The sequence below is a fragment of the Camelus bactrianus genome, chromosome 4 (genome assembly GCF_048773025.1).
Source record: "Camelus bactrianus isolate YW-2024 breed Bactrian camel chromosome 4, ASM4877302v1, whole genome shotgun sequence".
NCBI classification, from domain to species: domain Eukaryota; kingdom Metazoa; phylum Chordata; class Mammalia; order Artiodactyla; family Camelidae; genus Camelus; species Camelus bactrianus.
The window spans coordinates 57,361,474-57,381,410 of record NC_133542.1 but is presented as its reverse complement, the minus strand read 5'-3'; the positions used below and the strand labels follow the sequence as shown (position 1 = coordinate 57,381,410).

At 38.9% G+C, this 19,937-nt stretch overlaps 1 protein-coding gene and 1 non-coding gene across 2 annotated transcripts in view; one reads left to right on the top strand and one right to left on the bottom strand.

The window, feature by feature from the left end:
- Window positions 1-19,937, top strand: part of SVEP1 (sushi, von Willebrand factor type A, EGF and pentraxin domain containing 1) — a 157,267-nt gene that overhangs the window by 13,308 nt on the left and 124,022 nt on the right. The window contains exon 2 of the mRNA XM_074361981.1: window positions 17,763-18,018. Within this exon, the coding sequence (XP_074218082.1) occupies window positions 17,763-18,018 (256 nt within the window). The remainder of the gene's footprint in view (window positions 1-17,762; window positions 18,019-19,937) is intronic.
- Window positions 9,156-9,227, bottom strand: TRNAA-GGC (transfer RNA alanine (anticodon GGC)). The gene has a single exon. It is a non-coding gene; the product is annotated as a tRNA-Ala (tRNA).

Sequence of the window (19,937 nt, the reverse complement as noted above, 5' to 3'; positions counted from 1 at the left end):
GTTTTTGTTGGACTTCCCTAGCAATAAACACACCAAAGTTTAGGCTTTTTGTATCTAATCAGTAGTAAAAACCTATAATTTGAATGCTCATCAGCAACAGGACGTGACGTAGAACTTCCTCTGTGTTCCCAGATTTGGCACCGGGACCCATGGCTTAAACTCATGAGCACTGAATAGCCCACCTTTTAGAGAGAGCCACCACCAATTGAGAATGATACATGCCCTCAGAGGTCATGGATGTGTGCAGAACAGGTCCTACACAATCAGCCGTCCCCACTACCCACAGCCGAGCATCTACTCTAGTTTATACCATCAGAGAGTTGAGGAGCAAGGGGAAAACTGAGACAGAAACAGAGCAGGCATTGGGATCTCTGCCTTTGGGGAGAGCAGGGTTCATACTGGAAGGCAGGTGTCTCCTGTCCCTCCTGGAGCGCTTTCCCCTTCCAGCAGCCAAGCGAAGGTGACACCGGCATTCTGTCGACTGGTTGGAAATTTACTTAAGTCGAAACCTTGACTTGCTCCTGTGTCTTTTAAATGGAGATAAAAGGAGCCAGAGACACGGCCAATGTCTCAGTTTGGGTTCTGAGATGAGGACTGAAGTGCAAGGAGCTTATTTAGGAGATGATCCTAGTAAACATCGCTAGGGGAGTATGGCTGTGTGACTGGAAGGGAACCCACAGTTTCAGGAAAGGGGATTTGTGCTTCACCCCACGAGGAGCCGGTGTGGAATTCAAGCCTTAGAACGAGCACAGCAGAGAGGGATCTGGAGCACTTACAGCCCTGCTCTCATCAGTCGCTGTTGAGGGTTGCTCTCTGGGGGGCATTCATTCTCTGTCACTCTGACCATTCCTGCAAGTGCATAGAGTGGTCTCCAAAGGAAGGCCTCAGACGGAGAGACTCAGATGCTGGGAGGTGGTGGGAGGGGCCTCAACAGGGAGCAGAAAGGGGGCCTCCGAGGAAAGCCTGCACCACCAACACTTGACAAAGCAAGGATGTGGGACTTTTCCAGGAGAAGGCAGGAGAATCATGGAAAATAACTGGACTTGCGTAACTTTACTGGCCGCTAAGTGGACAGGTCCCTCGGTGAGAAATTATTGGGGGTACCACCGGAAGTGGCATCTGAGCAAAAACGGGGGATTCTCCAAAGAGCACACACGTGGGCCAGTGCTTGGCAGTCCACAAACACAGAAAGCACCAATGACTTTTTTTCTTTATTTCCTTTCACTTTTCCTCTTTGGAAATTTCCTCTTTCTCCTGTGGTTTCAAGACAGAAGACCCAGCATCTGAATGGAGGAGCCACCTCTGTGGCTGAAGTCCCAGCAGTACAGCTAGTTCTTTTATTTTTCCCAAATGTGGGGAAATACTGGAGGGAGGTATCTAAGCAGATTGGGAAGCGACAGGGAAACGTGCCTGCTCGTAGCGCTTGTTGTCTGGGTAACATCTGCTCCCCTCTGCTCATTGAGGACAGAGATCATGTCTCATTTGACTTCAGAGCTCCTGTAGGACCTAGAAAGTGATAATTATAAGAGTTCTTGAGAAGACATCTCTTTAGTATATTTAGTATGTTTAATTTTAGTAGGTCAAGGATAGCATTCTGCTGCTCTGACTTCTAATTAAAATAAGGATAGTTCTGATGTCTTCTCAAAGGAATATTCAGTGGGTGCTTGTCTTCTTAAATGACAGATTGTAGTAATTTTAGCAGGTTCAGCCTTCAGACCACTTTCCTGGGAGAGCAATGTAAGGTGTTGAGTAGAATCTCGGGCAGGCATGAATCCTGCCTTGTTTCCCCTGAATCTGGTCAAGGAGGCAGACCCCACAGCATCCCCAGAGAGAACTCCATCCAGTGAGTTCAGAGGAGAGTGTGCAGGCATCGGAGGTTGGGAATTCGCGTCCTCTCTCCACACCACCGTCTGAGTTGCCCTTTAACCACCTCTGTAATGTCATCCTCAAAATAGCCCAAGTTCAAGTAGTTCTGTTTCTGTTCGTCTGCCCGGGGCATTGTCACCTCCTCCTTGGCTCAGATGGAGTTCCCTGGGTTTTGGTTCGAGCGTCATTTTCCCTCCTATCTTGACCTATCTTATCAACCCCCACAAGTGTGATGACTTACTGTCATTCACAGCTCTGAATGAAGCGGTGGCTTCGTTGTCTTTGGTTTATCTCCTTGACAGAGAGCGATTCCAGCAGCATGTTAAAAGTTTCTTTTACTAGTCACAGTAATGGTAGCGTAATTACTGCTTGTCAGGTCCCACCCTAAGCACTTTTCCTCTGTAGATTCATTGAATCCTTGCACTTAGATTATTATTATTATTCCTCAAAAGCAGATGAAGAGACTGAGACACGGAGAGTGGAAGAAACTTGACCAGAGTTACACGGCGGGGAAACTGGTGTGAGGTACTGGAGTTCAAATCCAGGCAGTCTGGACCGAAGTCTAAGCTTCTAGCCACCATGTAACGCTGCCGCTGTGCTCTGTTGTCAGAGGGTCTAGCACGGGCAAGACCCACCGATACACACTCAGCGGTGAAGTTCATTGCAGAGACTTGAGGCAGAGGGCAGGTGCGAGGGGTCTGGGGACAAGGATGACCTCACAGAGAACCAAGTGGAACAGACACAGGACTAGGGGGGTGAACATTTGGAGACTGTCATTTGAGTGGACACGCTCTAAAGCACCTGATAATCCCAAGCGATGACCTTTATCCCCCATCCTCTTCACCGCCCCACTCAGTCAAGGGAATTGCTTCTCCGATGCCATTTTAAAAAATCTTTTCCTGTTGATTTTTTAAATTAAAGTATAGTTGACTTACAATGTTGTGTTAGTTTCCAGTGTACAGCATAGTGATACAGTTATACCTACGTATGTTCTTTTTCATAATAGGTTATTACAAGCTATTGAATATAGTTCCCTGTGCTATACAGAAGGACTCTGTTGTTTATTTCTTTTGTATATAGTGGTTTGTGTCTGCTAATCCCAAACTCCTAGTTTATCCTTCCCCTCACTTCCCCTTTTGGTAAGCATAAGTTTGTTTTCTATGTCTGTGGGTCTGTTTTGTAAATAAGTTCATTTGCATCATTTTTTTAGGTTCCACATATAAGTGATATCATATGTGGTCTGACTTACTTCACTTAGTATGATTATCTCTAGGTTCATCCATGTTGCTGCAAATGGCATTATTTCATTCTTTTTCATGACTGAGTAGTACTCCAGTGTATGTGTGTATGTGTATATGTGTGTGTGTGTGTATACACACACACACACATATATATACATACACCACATCGTCTTTATCCAGTCATCTGGCAATGGACATTTAGGTTGCTTCCATGTCAGATGCCACTTTTATACAGTATAATTACATTGGCTGGCATCTCCCACCTTGTGTACCTTAACAGATGTCTCCACCAATCCTTGCAGAGACCAAGGCACTGAGGCAGTAGGAGATCACATCTTCTGTGTACAACACGACTGCTTCTGTCCTCTTCATTTATCTAGTTTTCTGAGTTCTTTGGTTCCTCTAACCCAAGGTCAGTGCTCAACCTCACATCTTTTGTTAAAATGAAAATGCGACTCAAGCAAAATCGCTGTTTTTCAGTCTTTGGTACTTCTAGTCCATGTCTCAAAATGCCATACAGTATAAACTTAAGTTTGTAAATTTATATGCCAAACCTCAGGATAAAACTTGGTCTTCCAGCGAAATTCAATTTGTCCTTATCTGGGATACTCAGTGTTCCCCTGCATCATAACATTCCTGCTTTTTTATATGCCATTTCATTTCACCAAAAGGGGAAAAAAACCTCCCTTATGATGATTTTTAGTAGTTTCTTCAGATAAGAAAACCTCATTTTAGCAATCAGCTCCATGGTCATCAATGCTTAAAAAAGTCTTTCTTCAAGTACCTTAGGTGATAAACGAGATTCATTTATATACCTCGTGCATATTTAAGGAACACCATCACTGTTCTAAGTGTAAGCATGCAATTAAATTATAAGAATTGTTTAATCCACTAGAGTTGTTTAATCCATTAATTACTATAAATTATTATAGTAATTTTAAAAGTTAGCATCTTTGAATGATGATGGATGTTTAAATATTACTACAGTCATTGATTATAATTTAAGTATATACATGTAGTAAGTCCTCTAATCTATGCAACTCAACCGTAACTCATTTGGGGTTGAATTTCAATTTTTTAAAAGATATGAAATGCAGTCTTTTGCCCTATAATGTTAATTAGTCATTCATACAAACTGAAATACAAAACAAAACTAAGAAAAGGAAAACAAAACAAACTTCCAAATGTCATTTATTTGGAATGCTAATAAATGTCACAGTTAAATGTGGAGATAAATTTAGGATAATTATAACAAATGAAATACACAGTAAGTTCATGAACTTAAAATCTCTGCTCATCTCCACCCCCTCTGAGTCTCCCGTATGTCAGTACATTTGACTTGAGTTACATCTGGCTTGTTGAAAAGGCGGGTTGTTCCTAAAACCCAGATATTTGCCATTTAATGATTAGATTCTCCATGTCTTCAGTACATTCTAAGCTCCTGCTAAACTTTTCCTTCATAGATACTCTTGAAATACCTGGTAAGAAGACGTCATTTCTTTCCTGATAGCTTTGAATCATACGTAGCATGTTTCTACTTTCTCAGGTGTATCTTTACACTTGAATTCTCCCAGTCTCTACACCATGTGTCCTAACATTTGGTGCTGTTTTGGAAGGACAGTTTGACCTGATAAGTTTCCAAAGCAGATTTTCTGCTGAATAAGTCTAGGCATGGCATTAAATTCTTCCTTTCCCTCATAGCTTGTTTCTTCTGTAGTCCGGGTCAGTCAACAACCATTTCCCCCGGAGAACCACACCCATCCTCCTCCTCAATCCTTTGCCCATGTCTGGAGGTTGTCCATTTCTGTGCAGATTGAGGGTAGTAATCCAGTGGTTGAGATGGACTTTTATATTTAGTCTCCTGGGAACTTGGACTCAGACACAAAGTGCTTTGAGAGAGTAGAATTTTTTCCCAGTAGGTAGGAAACAGAGTTAAGTCTATGCACAGAGAACCAGAGGAACCCCCTTGGTGTGACAAGGAGCGAATGAAGAAGTGTAGACAGAAGCTGAAACAAGATATAGCATGACCCCAGAATGAAACAGATGGGAGCGTACAGGGGGTAATTACCACCCTGGTTCCTGCGACTTAGTCATTCCTGGTTCTAATCTGTCTTGGAACCCAGTTCTTCTTCCTGCTCTTGGGTTTGGAGAGGTATTCCTTATATGCTTCCAATAAACCCCCCATTTTGTTTAAGCTAATTCAGTGGATATCAAGTTTTTATTGACCATCATGTGTGATGAAAACATCTTTCATCAATTTTTATCTTGAAACTTTGCCGATACTTTTTATTCAAGGGTAACTATTCGGAATTTTTACTAACTTCCATTTGCAAGTGTTTCTCTAAAAATGATTTTTGCTTCTTTTCCTTTATTATGTAAATAATATACCAATGAATAGTTTCAGATAAAACAGAATAATATAGTAACTATCATAGTTTTTGTGTTTTAAACTTCTTCTATATTGTGTGAATACATATATAATTGTGTATAAATATGTAGTAAAAACACCTTTATCCAGTTTCATTTTTAAGGCTGCGTAATGCAGATTTCCCCATACAATCGAATTCTCCTAAAACTACCTTTCAAGTTTATTGTATCATAATTGAATTTTTAATAATCACCAGTCAGTTGTTACGACAGAACTTTGCAGTTAAAACAATTACCCTTGTGCATACCTTTCTCTGAGCTTCTCAGTATTTCCTTTCAGTTTGATTTTCTTTCCTTTGAAATATGAAAAAAAAATTTGTCACACATTTCCATTTTTTGCCTCATTTTATTAGCTAGATTTCCCACATAGAAGTGATGGGACCTTCTAGTCAAGTTACTGAATTTGATGAGAATGTTTCAAGCGTGTTTTCGCCCATTGGTTTATGATAGCTGTCTCTGTCACGTGAGTAAGTGCCTCTGTATTCCTTGCCTGAGTCGTTTGTAAAACCGTAAACTGATGCTCAAGTATCATCTGAGGTCTTCTTACTTTCTCCTTTGACCGCTTGATGTGAGACACATGAATAGACTCTCTAGTATCTTTGACTTTATGGGCTAATTGCTCCTCGGTCATATTGTGTAGACGTTTAACATGTTAGCGGAAATCCTTTTATAAATGTATTGAGAACAATATTAATCATCAATTTGACTTTGATTTTTTAAATAATTTTTAAAAATTCTTTATTTTATTTTATTTTATTGTATTGTATTTTATTGTATTTTATTGTATTTTATTGTATTTTATTGTATTTTATTGTATTTTATTTTATTTTATTTTATTTTATTTTATTTTATTTGGTAGTGGGGAGGTGATTAGATTGCTTCTTGGCTGTGCTTCCCCTGTTTGGTCCCTGTCCCCACATGCATCTGCTGCCAGCTTAGACGTCGGGTGGGCCCTGGGCCACCGTGAGAAGCTGATAAAGCACTTTGTACCACAGGCTCTTTGAGGGGAGGATGCCCATCCCTTTTGGAATTTATTTACTTTTTATGGAGGTACTGGGGATTGAACCCAGGACCTCGTGCATGCTAGGCACACACCCTACCACTGAGCTTTACCCTCCCCACCCTTGAATTTGATTTTATCATTTTGTAGTAAATTAGCAGTTTGAGTGACATCATTTTTTACCTCTTCCATTGTCATTCAGATTCTGATGACTTGACTTTCTGCTATCCAGATTTTCTTATTCCTTGCCTTTTTAATAGAATAAACGATGGAGTTTGGCATTGTTGGAAATTTGTTTGTTCTGTTGCGTGTTTATTCTGTTGTTTCCTTACAGTCTGGATTAATTCTGCTACTCATCAACTCCTTTGCACATCATTTCCCAATTTGATGTACTGTCCCAGCGGGTCCACTTCAGAATGTTTTGTGTCCATGTTTAATAACTAAAGCATGTATGTGGGTGGAAAACCTCTGTGGCCGTAAATCTGAGATTAAGTTCTTTTTCTGACCCCCTTGTTCTTCTGTAATTTGGCTAGACTAGACTATAATAAATAGCCTAAATGTTACTTAAGCCAACATTTCTTTTTCATTTTAGAATTTCAGTCTAGGAAGCCTGAGTAAATACTTAAAATAAGTGAGACATACTAAATACAATTGATTTGATATTACAATATAAATAGGAAGTCTCAGTTATTACAGAATATTCTTTCCAGCTATATTTTTGTGATTGTTTTATTTTTTGTTGTTTGTTTTTAGTGAATGGTTCTGTTGTATCATTATGTATGTATTATTATGATTAAAATAATAATAAACTAATAATATGTATGTATTAGTATGATTAAAAATCCCTAGCATGGTCTTTCCATGGTATATAATAGAGGCTCAGTATAGATTTGGTGAAATAATATAACATTTATAAGACTTTTCGTTTTGTAATTGCAGAACAGGATTTACTGGAATGACAATTTGGGCCCAGAATTTATTAGCTTATTCTTTATGTTGGACATACAGCTAGTGAAAATGAAGGCATTTGCTTGTTTACTCTTTCATCTACTTTTTCATACTTATTTTTTGATCATCAGTAGAGTGAAAACATGAGGCAGCCTTGCCATACGTTATCTTGCTGTCTAGCTTAGGATAGGGCCAGGTAGACGTGTTTAGTGTAATTATGATGGTGTCGGTCTAAGGGAATGTACTTGGGGGGGCATTGAGGTGGATTTAATATTTGGGAAAGTTTCAAGGAGGAGATGAATTTTGATCTGGAGTTTGAGGAAGTGGTAAAAGTAGAAGTCGAGTGGGTGATAAAGAGAGAGATGTTAATTTCCAGGCAGAGCCAACATAAAGAATGCATGGTATGTTTCAAGACTTCCAAATGGGCTGGTATAGTGAGCAGATGGTGTAAGAGGTAGGTTGGGGAAGTAGGCAGGAGATAGGGATGCGGTAAAGGATGTGACTGGAGGTATTATTTAGGACTAGATGATAAAAAGACTTGTAAAGAAATTTAGACATTATTTTGTAGACAGAAGGAAAATGATGGAAATTTTAAACATGATTAGATCAGTATTTCAGGAGGATGACTTGAATGGCAGGTCAGATAATGGATTTGAAAGAAGAGCAGCTTTAGCTAGAGATGCTCTAGACAACTGTTGTTTTTCGGTTTTCAGTAATTCAGACAGAATCAATGTCTGGTACCTAAACCGAGGCTGGGCAGTAGGATTGTGAGGCAGGTAGGTAATTCAGAGGTGAAGTGTATAGGTCTGGATGGGCTGCTAAAGGTGGTAGATCAGAAAGGAAGGATCATGGTTTAGTCTGATATTGCAGACTCGTAAAACAGAGTCAGTTATGGTGCCATATTTGACATGTTTTAAAAACAGGAGGAGGGGACCCTTAATTGTGCATGGAGAGGATATACTGAGTTTGAGAGGCGTGTGGTCCACTCAAGCAGAGGTGTCTACTGGGCCATTGCAACTCACATTGGGAGTTTGAGTTGATTTGGCATAGATTTAGGAGTCATTAGTCGACAAGTGAGACTCAAAGTTCTGAGTTCACATGACATTCCCCAGGGGAAGCATAGAGGAAGGAGAAAGAGAAAATTTGGAAATGATATAAAACTACAAAATAGAAGTAAATAAAACCCCATAAATATACTACCAGGAGGTAGTCGACATTTTGATGTACACGCTGTTGGTCGTGCTCATGTGTACGTGCACACGCATGCAGTATGTTCACACGTACGTGCACGCTAGTGTAATAAAATCACTGTTTTGGGTTACCTACTTCTTAAATTTAGTATTTTTCAGTAATATTATTAAAAGGATATTTTGTGATTGCCCTGTAATTTAACCAAAATGTGTTGTTGGAATTTAAATTGTTTCCATTTTTTTATTATTGCAGCTCTTTCTGGGATATACCTCCTTTTGATCACTTTTTTTTTTTTTGTTATCCATGGTTCTTTCCTGAAGATAGTCTTAGATACAGAATTGTAGTTTAAATCATGTGAAATTTTTGAGGCTTTGGTCACTGTGTCCCACTGTGCTCCCAAATATTACCCATCCAGGTGGCATTCCCAATAGAAGTAACTGTTTCCCCACATAGTTTACAACTTTTTGTAATTAATTTTTTTATGGAGGTACTGGGGATTGAACCCAGGACCTTGTGCATGCCAAGCATATGCTGTACCACTGAGCTATACCCCCACCTGCCTACAACTTTTAAATTTAAAACATCTTTGACCATTTGAGAAGTGAAAAAATAGTATTTTTATTATTGAACTTACCTTATTTTTGGTTATTAGTGAAGTTAAATCTTTTTCACATTTTCTGATAAGCAGAATTCCTTTTTGTTTTAGTCTTTATTTTAAAAAAACCTGTGTTTCTGTTATTTTTCTCATTCTTTTCCTTTAGAGATAAATAAAAGTTCCTTATATTTTAAAGACCTTAATACTCCATTTGATAAGCATGATGAATATATTTTCTAGTTTGTTCCTCGCTTTCTAATTTTGATTTTTGAGAAGGAGTGGAAACTTCTAGAAATGGAATACTTATTGTGGTTTTGTCTTCTGGTCCTGGCTGGAGATTTCAAAAGGATTTTTAAATAAGAGTGAAAATACTTAGAATGGCTGACTTGCTCCTTATCGAATTGGGAAAGATGCTGGATTTTCACAGCTGAGTGTGATTTACACTGTGCTTTGCGACAGATAACTCTTTCATTTGAGGTATCTTTTTATTTCTGATTTTTTATTCATAAAAAAGCAGAACTTAACTTTATTGAATGGCTTTTTCATATTTTGGATTATTATGTTCTTTAATTGGCACAATTATTGTGTTGTATTATAGCAGAAGACTTAATTTTAATCTATTTTGGAATTTGAAGAATAAGCCTGAGTGAGTAAAGGAGAAAGGTCTTTTGAATGTTATTTGAATTCAGTCTGCGTGTATTTAGTTGAAATTATGCATCTTTGTTTATAAATGAGATTAGTCAGCTACTTCCTGCTGTATCTCATTACCACCGATGTGAATTTCTAGGTCTTTCATTGTCCTTTTGGTTCCCTGGCATTATTACTTTATTATCAGATCCCTCCCCCACACACCTCTTTTCTTTTCAGCCTGTTCTCTTTCTGTGGTTTTAGTTCCTGCTTCGTACAGGCTGTGCCTTTCCAAATCCTAGTGATGCAAGTCCCATTCCACGGTGCTTACTCTCTTCTTATTTCAGTATTAAATTCGGTACTTTTGTAAATCTTTAAGTTGCCTTTGCAGTTCTTGAGTTTACAGAGTATTTTTAAGGCCTGGCTTAGACTTTTTGTGTTTTTTCCTTTTGGGATGAGGCTCCATCTTTCTCGACCTACCTGGTCCAATGTTGTAGCCACTGTCTAGATGTGGCTATTTAAATTTAAATTAATTAAAAATTAAGTACAATGATGAATTCAGTTCCTAAGTTCCAGTAGCCTCCTTTCAGGTGTTCAGTATCCACATGTGTCTAGTGGCTACTGTGTTGAACTGAGCAGATAACGTGTCAGTCCTTAGAGGAAATTCTGTTGGGCAGTGCTGATCTAGACCCCTTATTTCCAGACACAGAGGCTTATTTTTAACCGTCTTCACTGATCACTTGGGTAGGTTTTCAATTTGTTTTAGTAATAATAATAATAGCAAATTTTATAGCCATATATTTCAACACTCATTTTATTCACTTGTTTTTTGTTTGGTGCAAACACTGGATATCTCTTCATTCATGGATGAGGAAAAAGGAAGACCAAAAAAACCTTGTATCAGGCTTCTTTGAAATTTTTTTGCTAAATAAAATAAAGGTAGAATATAAGATCCAGATAAAGTTCAAGAATTCACTATGAAAAACAGAACTAAATCCTAGAAAGCATTTGTTGCGTTCACTTATTAACATAAATAAATAAAACACTGATCCAGGAGATGAGAGATGAGATAAACAAAGGACTGAAATGAAAACAAAACTGGCTGAGAAGCTGAAAGGAACAAAGAGAAAACTGTGCAAAACAAAGAAATATTGTAACAAGGAAAATAAATGCAGTGCCTGGATTAATTCTTAATTAAAAGTAGAAGGGGAAAGAAACAACGCTGCGTAAAGCCAGTGATATGGAAGAAAAACTTGCGACATTTCTACCAAATTCAGAAGGAAGTAGGATGAGATAAAAATGAAAAAAAGAATAGAATATTCCAGAAAATTATGAACCAGCACAGGCATAACTTCTTTTCCCAGATATACTCTTCAGAAATATAAAGCAATAAACGTTCCTTGAACTGAAGAATATTTGAGTATTCAAATTTGAAATATTAACTCCATAGCAGATGAAGCTTGGTGACATTTTGGGATTTGAATGATGAGGAAAGTGTTAGAAGTTGCTTATGGTGTCTCGTTTGTAATTAATGTTTCCTCCCATGGAAAAAAAAATGTATGTGGAAAACAAGTTGAAACACTGGTATTGTTTATTAGTTTTCTGTTCCCTGGAGGAAAGTGGCTCTGATATAGTCACAACGTGTATCAGTTCACAAAATCAATTTTTTAAAAAGATGACTTATGAGTTTCTCTAGTTACTCCCCTCAGTCCAGGTTGGCCACCGTGGGTAATTGCAGCTCAGGTTGTGATGAGGTTGGTACGCTGTTTACATGCAGTTTAATGAATGGATCCCAAGGGCAGATATTGTCCCCACATCAGCTTTGTTGTAAGCTCTCTTTTTCTTTCAAGGTCATTTTTCAAAACAGTCCCCTTGTGGCCTGACTTGGAGGGGCTGGGGGGCTGGGGGCACGGTTTGCAGTCTTGTGTAATGGTGATGGATCTCGGGTGTTAGAACAATGTTACACAACCCCGCATTTTTATCATTCTAATGACTATTACTGGACGGGGGGAGCTTACTTCCCTGCCAGATATTTATACAAGCTAATCAGAGGCTTGATACAATACAGATGGTGATAACCTTTTGCTATACAAAGTCCACGTTGAGTTTTTTTGTTGGCAGCAAAGGGTTTGCCTCATTCAGTATTCTGGACCAAAATATTCAATTTCTTGAATGTCTTTCAAAGGATTCCAGATGATGCAAACTATTTTAGGAATACTAAAGGGAGAATCAAGAGTTGGTCCTCTACCACATTCCTCAAATATTGCCACAGATCTATTTACTTCTTAGATCTGTGGAATGAAAAAACATTTTTATTGAGTTATGTTTTTATTCAAGTACCATGATGCACAGAGATTGGGGAAGTGGGGTAAATTATTTTCAGTAAATCATCTACTCCTCCTCTATCTTTAAAGTGCATTCCAAACCCAGATCTTGTGTTATTCTTTACTTGGACTACCCGTCCTGCTAGTCCTCTATTTTAAGCTTAATATATTGTCTTGCCAACAGATTTAATGGTTCCTGTAAGTACTCAGCAGTTCTCTGCAAGAAGAGAAGAAAAATAGGATCACCGCTTAGAGCGTTCTGTATGGGGTGAGCGGTACAGCCAGAAATCTCTGCAAATCCTAACCTAGATGTTAAGGAATGCTATTGACATGAGCTAAGATTAATATTACGGGTTAGTATTTATTTGTGTCTGAAGAACAATTAAGGCACAGAAAGGAAGGTCTTCTTTGGTACAAAACTGTACCGAATACAGCACACACACACCCTATACGTTCCCACTGCTTGCTCAAGACCAACTCACTCAAGTAACTCTCTCCAGAGTACCCTAGAGTTTGTCCAGTCCACTCATTCATTCATTCATTGAATAAATGTGTATGAGCACGTAGTCTGTACCAGGCACTGTCAGGAATACCATCCTGAAAAGGACATTTACTTTTTTGTTTTTAATCTTTTCCTTCTTTACATCAAATTTGTCTTTTTTTTTTTTTTTAGTGTCTTGCTTACAGTTAACTGCCAAGCTTCGGGGAGTGTCCGTGGATGTTAGGTTATGATTTCAGAGCGGAACAACTCAGAATGAAAGAGTCTGTCACGTAGTAAAGAGCGAGGATGGTGTAAACACAACTTGCCACATCTTGGAGTATTAGAACTAGGCGCTACTCTTTGAAATCTGATGTCTAATTTTAAAGACAAAATAATGTCTAGGTCTTGCCATCCATAGCAAATAACTGGATTTTTTTCCACCAGTGGTGATGCTGCACTAAAAGACGTGTGTGTGTGTGTGTGTGTGTATGCTTTGATTTCTTCCAATTATCGTTTACATTGGTAAGGCTTTTCCCTGGGGTGTGTACTAACTGAAAATGTAAATATGTTCACACACACGAATATATATGTGTGTGTATCATACTTGCTACATTTAAATTCATTCCAATTATTATTTTTATTGATACTCAAATTGCCCCTTATTTGGCCAGAAGGAGCTTCTTCAGGCTGGCCTCTGATTCTCTTTAGCATGTCCTTATAGCCTTGAAGAGCTTCTTTGCTTTCTGTCATGATAGAATGTTCCAAGCTCACGTTGTATATTTCTTGCCCTTGACCTGAAAGCAGTCATTTCTTCACAAATTCTTGGCCCCTGTCAGTGGGAAATGGTATTTGGAGACAGCAGTCAGGGTTCTGAAGATAGTTATTTTTACTGGGGCTGGGTTCTTGAGTCTGTCTTTTTATTTTTTGGCCAGTGCATCTTTGGGATAAATTTCTAGAAGTGGGATTGCTGATCAAACAGTTAGACAGAAACATTTTAATGAAGAATTTGATAAACTAACTCTCAAGCTCAATTGGGAAAGGGAATTTTCAGGGTTAACTACAAACATTTTAAAAGGGAAAAAAAGGATGTTAGACTTTCCTGACCAGATATGAAAGAAATACGGTAAAGATGCAGTACCCAAGACTATGTGGTGTTGGCCAAGAATAGGCAAATAAGTCGATAAAACAGAATGAAGAGACTATGACCAGGAAAGAACAGATCAACCTGTACATGATTTGGGGGATGTTCCTTATCAAGTTGAATGAAAATAAAGGGAGTGTCTGCTTCACACCAAAGATTAAAATAATGTATGGATTTAATAATTTAAAAAACAAGTATAAGAGCAAAGAGTATGAGAGTATTTTAATAGGCTTGGGGTGGTGAAGCTTTCTAAAGGAAAATACAGGAAGAGAGAGAAGATAAGGGTTAATTCAAGGTTGTATTTTTTTTAATTGAAGTACAGTTGATTTACAGTGTCGTGTTAGTTTCTGCTGTACAGCATAGTGATTTAATTCTCCATATATATATTCTTATTCAGATTCTTTCCCATTCCAAGTTATTACAAGCTATTAAATATAGTACCCTGTGCTATACACTAGGACCTTGTTGTTTCTCTCTTTTACGTACAGTAATTTGTATCTGCAAAACCCCAAATTCCCAATTTATCCCTCCCCCCCTTTCCTCTTTGGTAACCATAGGTTTGTTTCTGTGTCTGTGAGTCTGTTTCTGTAAAGAAGTTCATTTGTGTCATTTATTAAGATTTTTAGAAATATGAACTCCAGAATGTTTGGCCTGAACACCTGCTGCATTACGGACTACTATTTATTGACTAATATTTATGGAGTGTGTACTGTTTGCCAAGCACTGTGCTAGGCTTTGGGAATTAAGGAATTGGAAAAGAAGACCAAAATATCTGCCTTTAAGGAAGTTTATTTGGGAGAGGTCTAGGCTTCTGTTTCAAGCTATCCTTGCCTTTGTTACCTCTGAATATCTTTGGGCTGTGTTGCAAAGGGGTTAAATCATGTTGACCTTCATCTCTCCCACCCCTGCCTTTCATCTCTAGACCTTGCCTCTCCCTCTAAATAAGGTGGGGGTGGCAGGGTTCCAAAAGAATTTTTTCCACCTACTTTCCCAGCTATCACTAGATTCCAAAAGGAAGAGAAGCTGTTTGTAAAAAAAGAAAATATTTCTCTGTCAATTCAGATTTTTTCTTTAAATTCTTTGTTTTTCTAATACTAACTGTCATTTCTACATTGAGGCCCCACCGCACCAGATGACAGTTAACTCCATTGCTTGGTACTTCCAAGCAAACTCAACATCAGAAACTTCTCAAGCACTTCCCTTTTGAAAACTGAGCCACAGTCAGGAATTTCTTCCTCTTTCCTTTCTCCTTCTAGTTGAGTCTAAGCTTCGGAGCTTCTGCAGAGCTGAAGCAAAGGCGGAGATGTCCGCCTCTCAGCTCAGACATACCCTGCCTGTCCGGCCTCTGAAATTGTCTCAGTCGTCTCGCTGATGGTCATGGTGATCATCGTTGGGCATCCGCGTGTGGGTTTGTCAGCTTTGTCGCCCTTGGTGCAGCGATGTCCTGGGGCTTCCAAGATCTGTTCATATTGATACTGCCTGAGAGAGACACGTCTCCCATGGTCCATGCTGTCTCCCACCGCCACATCCTTAATATTGCAAAACTCCTTCAGGAGTCTTCGTATTACACTGGCTCTCTCCTAAGCCTCTCTAGGAATACAGAAGTTTCATCAGATCCTCTCCCCTTTAATGGCCCACACAGTTATATTCTATTGTCCCCATCACTGTGGCACTTCTGAGGGACTTGCCCGCTATCCTGAACATCCACATAGAAAGAGGGCCCACAGATCCCTATACCCACCCCTGTAAAGGAATGTCAGTCATCTCACCTTCTGTGATGAAGTTGGGTGGTGTGCAGAGATGGGTGTAGAGCACAGAGCCTCACAGAGACATCTAAAATGTCTTGATCTCCTCTGTCTTTCTCTTCCCCTTTTCAGGGATTTTTTTCTTGTCTGGAGGGAGGAAATACCTCACACTTACCAAGTATTCATCCCACGTCTTCCTGTCCTTCGTCCAGAGGCCAGCTTTTTAAGCTTCGAGAGCCCAGAGTTTTGATGTAGACAGTAAACAGACAAATCCTATTATGATTAGTTTATGCCAATAAATTTGAAGCTAAAGGGAGGGAAAAAAAAAACACCAAGAATTTTGAGATCATTGATTGGGATCTTTGGTGTGTGTATTTGGAAGATGTGTGTTTGTATCTCATGTTATTCTGCCAAACACACCTTCCTTCTGTGCTGTCTTCAGTATGGTCCCGTCACACTATTTGTTCTCCTTCATTTTACTTGATTTTTGAGGAGTGTAGTGAAGTGTTTGAATACCTCTTCTCAAATTGCTGGCTTTCCAGATGGTTACCAGAGTAATTTTTAGTTTAATTGTCTTTAGATTCAGATTTCAGACAGAAAACAAACCATGGTTACCAAAAGGGAAAGGGGAGGAGGAGGGATAAATTAAGGAGTTTGGGATGAGCAGATACAAACTATTATACACAAAATAAACAGCAAGGACATACTGTACAGCACAGGGAACTATATTCAATATCTTATAATAACCCATAATGGAAAAGTATATGAAAAAGAATATATATATGTGTAACTGAATCACTTTGCTGTATACCTGAAACTAATACAACATTGTAAATCAACTTTTTTTAAAAAAAAAAAACTTTAAAACTAAGAAAAACCCCAAAAAACAAAACAACAACAAAAAAAACCAAAACCCTTAATCCAAGTGCATTCATTACCTGATTTCTTAAAAATTGAGTTTAACAGCTTTATCTTTAGCTCACAAACACTAAAGAAAATTGGCAGGAATTATTGAATTAGAATAAATGCCTGTTGATTATACCATAATGAAGTATGCTTTCTTACAGACACGAATCTTCTAACATGAGAGAATCTGGACCTTATAGCTGAGTCTTTCCCCTAAAATAAATTGAGGCAAAGTTATTTTTAAACTATAATATCTCCTTTTAACTTTAACAGAACATAGATTATGATAATTGCTCTTCCTAGCTATCTTCTGAATGTAGTGTTTCTTGAATCATTGCGTAAGAAACATGGAATTTTTTCTAAGAACCTGCCAGAAAATATACCCTTCTGCTTCTTTCCCTTTCATATCCATTTCTAATGAAAAGCAGTGACAGCAAATTTAGTTATAAGCCAAACTCATCACTGGATTTCTTGTGCTTTTACAGTTTGATGTTACAAAGCACTAATGGCAATAAATACATGCTTTTTTAAAAGGGTTTTTTTCCCCTTTATCTACAGAGAAGGAATAACATATAACATTAGAAAGCATAACTTGCTTGTCCTAAAATAATAACACCCGATTGTTGAATGGAGTGAATCCGTATTTCCTCATGAAGAGAAGATACCACCAAAAACAGCCGATTTTGTGCTAATCCTAGGTGGTCCAAAAAAGACAAAATATTGAATTAATTCTACAACTTTGGAGGAGCAGTGGAAAAACAAATATAGGAAGCAAATGAGCCATTATTAGCTCTGGAAATGACATATTCTGTGAAATTTTCTTCCAGTTCGGCTGTTACGGTAAGATGATGAGGTGGTCGAGCTCGGTTGGTTAAGTGGGTAGATAGATAGAGGTGCTAGGAAGTAGATACATGGGACTTAGATTTGGTCTATACTTTGAGCCTGAAAGTTGATGAAAAGTAGTCTAAGAATAATTGATATATTAATACAAATTCACTCCATAAACATTTGTTGCTCTTTGTCAGCAAGCTTTATGGCAATGAAGATGATGATGATAAATTTTAAATGCTTTTAAGGTTTATTGTGGTTCTGGGAGAAACCACCCCCAGAAGAGAGGCTCTGGTCTGTGTCTTTCTGTTTTACCCTCACTGATCAGTGTTGCATTCCTCACTCTTGTGGAATGTTACTCACAAGTACTCACCTTGTCAGGGAGGCACATAGTAGGCCAACCCAATACAACCTTATGCTGACATTCCCTATTTCATTACAGCAAATTCTTCGTCATTCTAGAGAAAACTCAACGAAAGTTATCTTCCTCATCACCGATGGATACTCCAATGGGGGAGATCCTAGACCCATTGCAGCATCACTGCGAGATTTTGGAGTGGAAATCTTCACTTTCGGCATATGGCAGGGAAACATTCGAGAGCTGAATGACATGGCTTCCACCCCAAAGGAGGAACACTGCTACCTGGTCCACAGTTTTGAAGAATTTGAGGCTCTAGCTCGCCGGGCATTGCACGAAGGTAATGGAAGCCTAATGGCATAACACGGTGCCTTTAAATGGGAGTTCCTTCTTGCTTACTGCTTGAAACCCACTGCACACCAAGCCCTGTGAGGTCTTTGCTGAGCATGATGCCCGTGTGTCCTTTGTGTATTATGAGATACGTTGAACTTCACAGAGATGACATTCTGACCTTGCAGCAGGAGTATTTATTTTGTTTTGTTTTACAGCTGTGATATATTTTCACTAAAATATCCATATGCTCCCACCTGGAATAGTTAGAATCAGTGGAATGAACTGAGGTGTGTTTTGAGGCCACACACAGAGTGGGAAGCCTTGACTTAGAATCCCATTTACAGTTATCTGGAATGAAGTAGACCTTCAGAGATACGCAGAGTGAATCTCACCAGAATGTTCCCAGAGATATACAGGGAGATTATTAGGGACAATAAATACTTAACACACCCTTCTTGACCTGACAATTTGAAGATAGGCTTATGTAAAGCTGAAGAGCAGTGCCAGCAACAGAATGGCATCAGTAAATCCACTCATTCAAGTTTTTTTTTTGGGGGGGGGGGTGCTGGTAATTAGCTTTATTTAATGGAGGCACTGGGGTCTGAACCTTGGCCCTTGTGCCTGCTAAGCACATACTCTATCACTGAGCTATACCCTCCCCCCTCAAGTTCTTTGTGTATCACTTACAAGGATGTTTAGTTGTGTGGCTTAAGTCAGATGAACTTCCAGGCGTGATATGGGCGTTTGTCTTGGTGATCCAGGGGAGCAAGGGCAGACTGGGAGGAGGCAGTAGGAGATCGAGCCTCAGCTCGAAGCCATGGAGCAAATTAGACTTGACCTCTGCAGGTATCCACGTGAAAGACTCAGTCTGATGGGAAGATCATGGCAACCCAAGGTTTCCTCGCAGTTTGTAATGTTCAAAATAAGTGCATCGGCCCTCCTGTAGTTCCGTGAAAGGCGGTTAGAGCATCATCTCAGGCTGTCTATGGACATAGCAAAAAAAAAAAAAAAAAAAAATCCTGGTTAGCCACCTACTAACTGAGTGGATTTTGGCAAATATTTTAATGTTTTCACTCCTTAGATTTCTTGTTAATAGAATAGGGTATAAGAATAGTACCTTCTTCATAGGATTGTTCTAAGGATTAAATGGGTTAATATATATAGTGATTAATAGTCACTGAGGTCTTACTATACTAAGCCATTGATTACTGTCCATTATTATTATTATCTTAGGGAATTTATCTAACATCTGTGAGCTTCAGTTTCCTCTACTTTTAAAATGGAGATATTACAATATGTACCATATAGTTGTGTCAGGAGGATTAAATGAAATATTTAAATTTCGCCAAGTGTAGTGTTTGGCACGTGGCAGACGTTCAGTAGCTGGGGCATCCTTTGCTTCCCCTTTTCTCAGGGGAAGTGATACGTTGAGTGGGAAGACAGAGTGGCTGTTTCACTAGACGGGATTATGAAATTCTGGGTGTTCCCAGCTGTGTCGTAGAGGACCTGTTTCCAGTCCTACCAACTTTCTGTCTTGTAGGTTTGGGGCCTTCTATCCTAATGCGAGTTGAGTCAGAAATTGGAGGGGACAGAGTCTTCAAGGAAAGGATTTTGGTTACCATATTACAACAGGGATTTGAAAGGCGTCTCTTTTATTACAATAAACTAATACCTGAAATGTGTAAGATTCTGATTGAGTTTCCAGGTTCCATAATAAAAAATCCTGTTTTTATTAAAAAGATATGATCGGGGCAGAGGAAGTGAACCTCATTTCCCCTGCCTCTGTGTTCTCTGAAGTGCCTTTTAATCTGGATGAATCTGCTTTTGGTCTCCCGACTGTCTTGTGTCTGTGGCCATTCTCAATAGACATAAGTTGAGGAATAACAGCTTTCCTCATATGGAGCTTGTTCACCTCTCTCTCTCCCA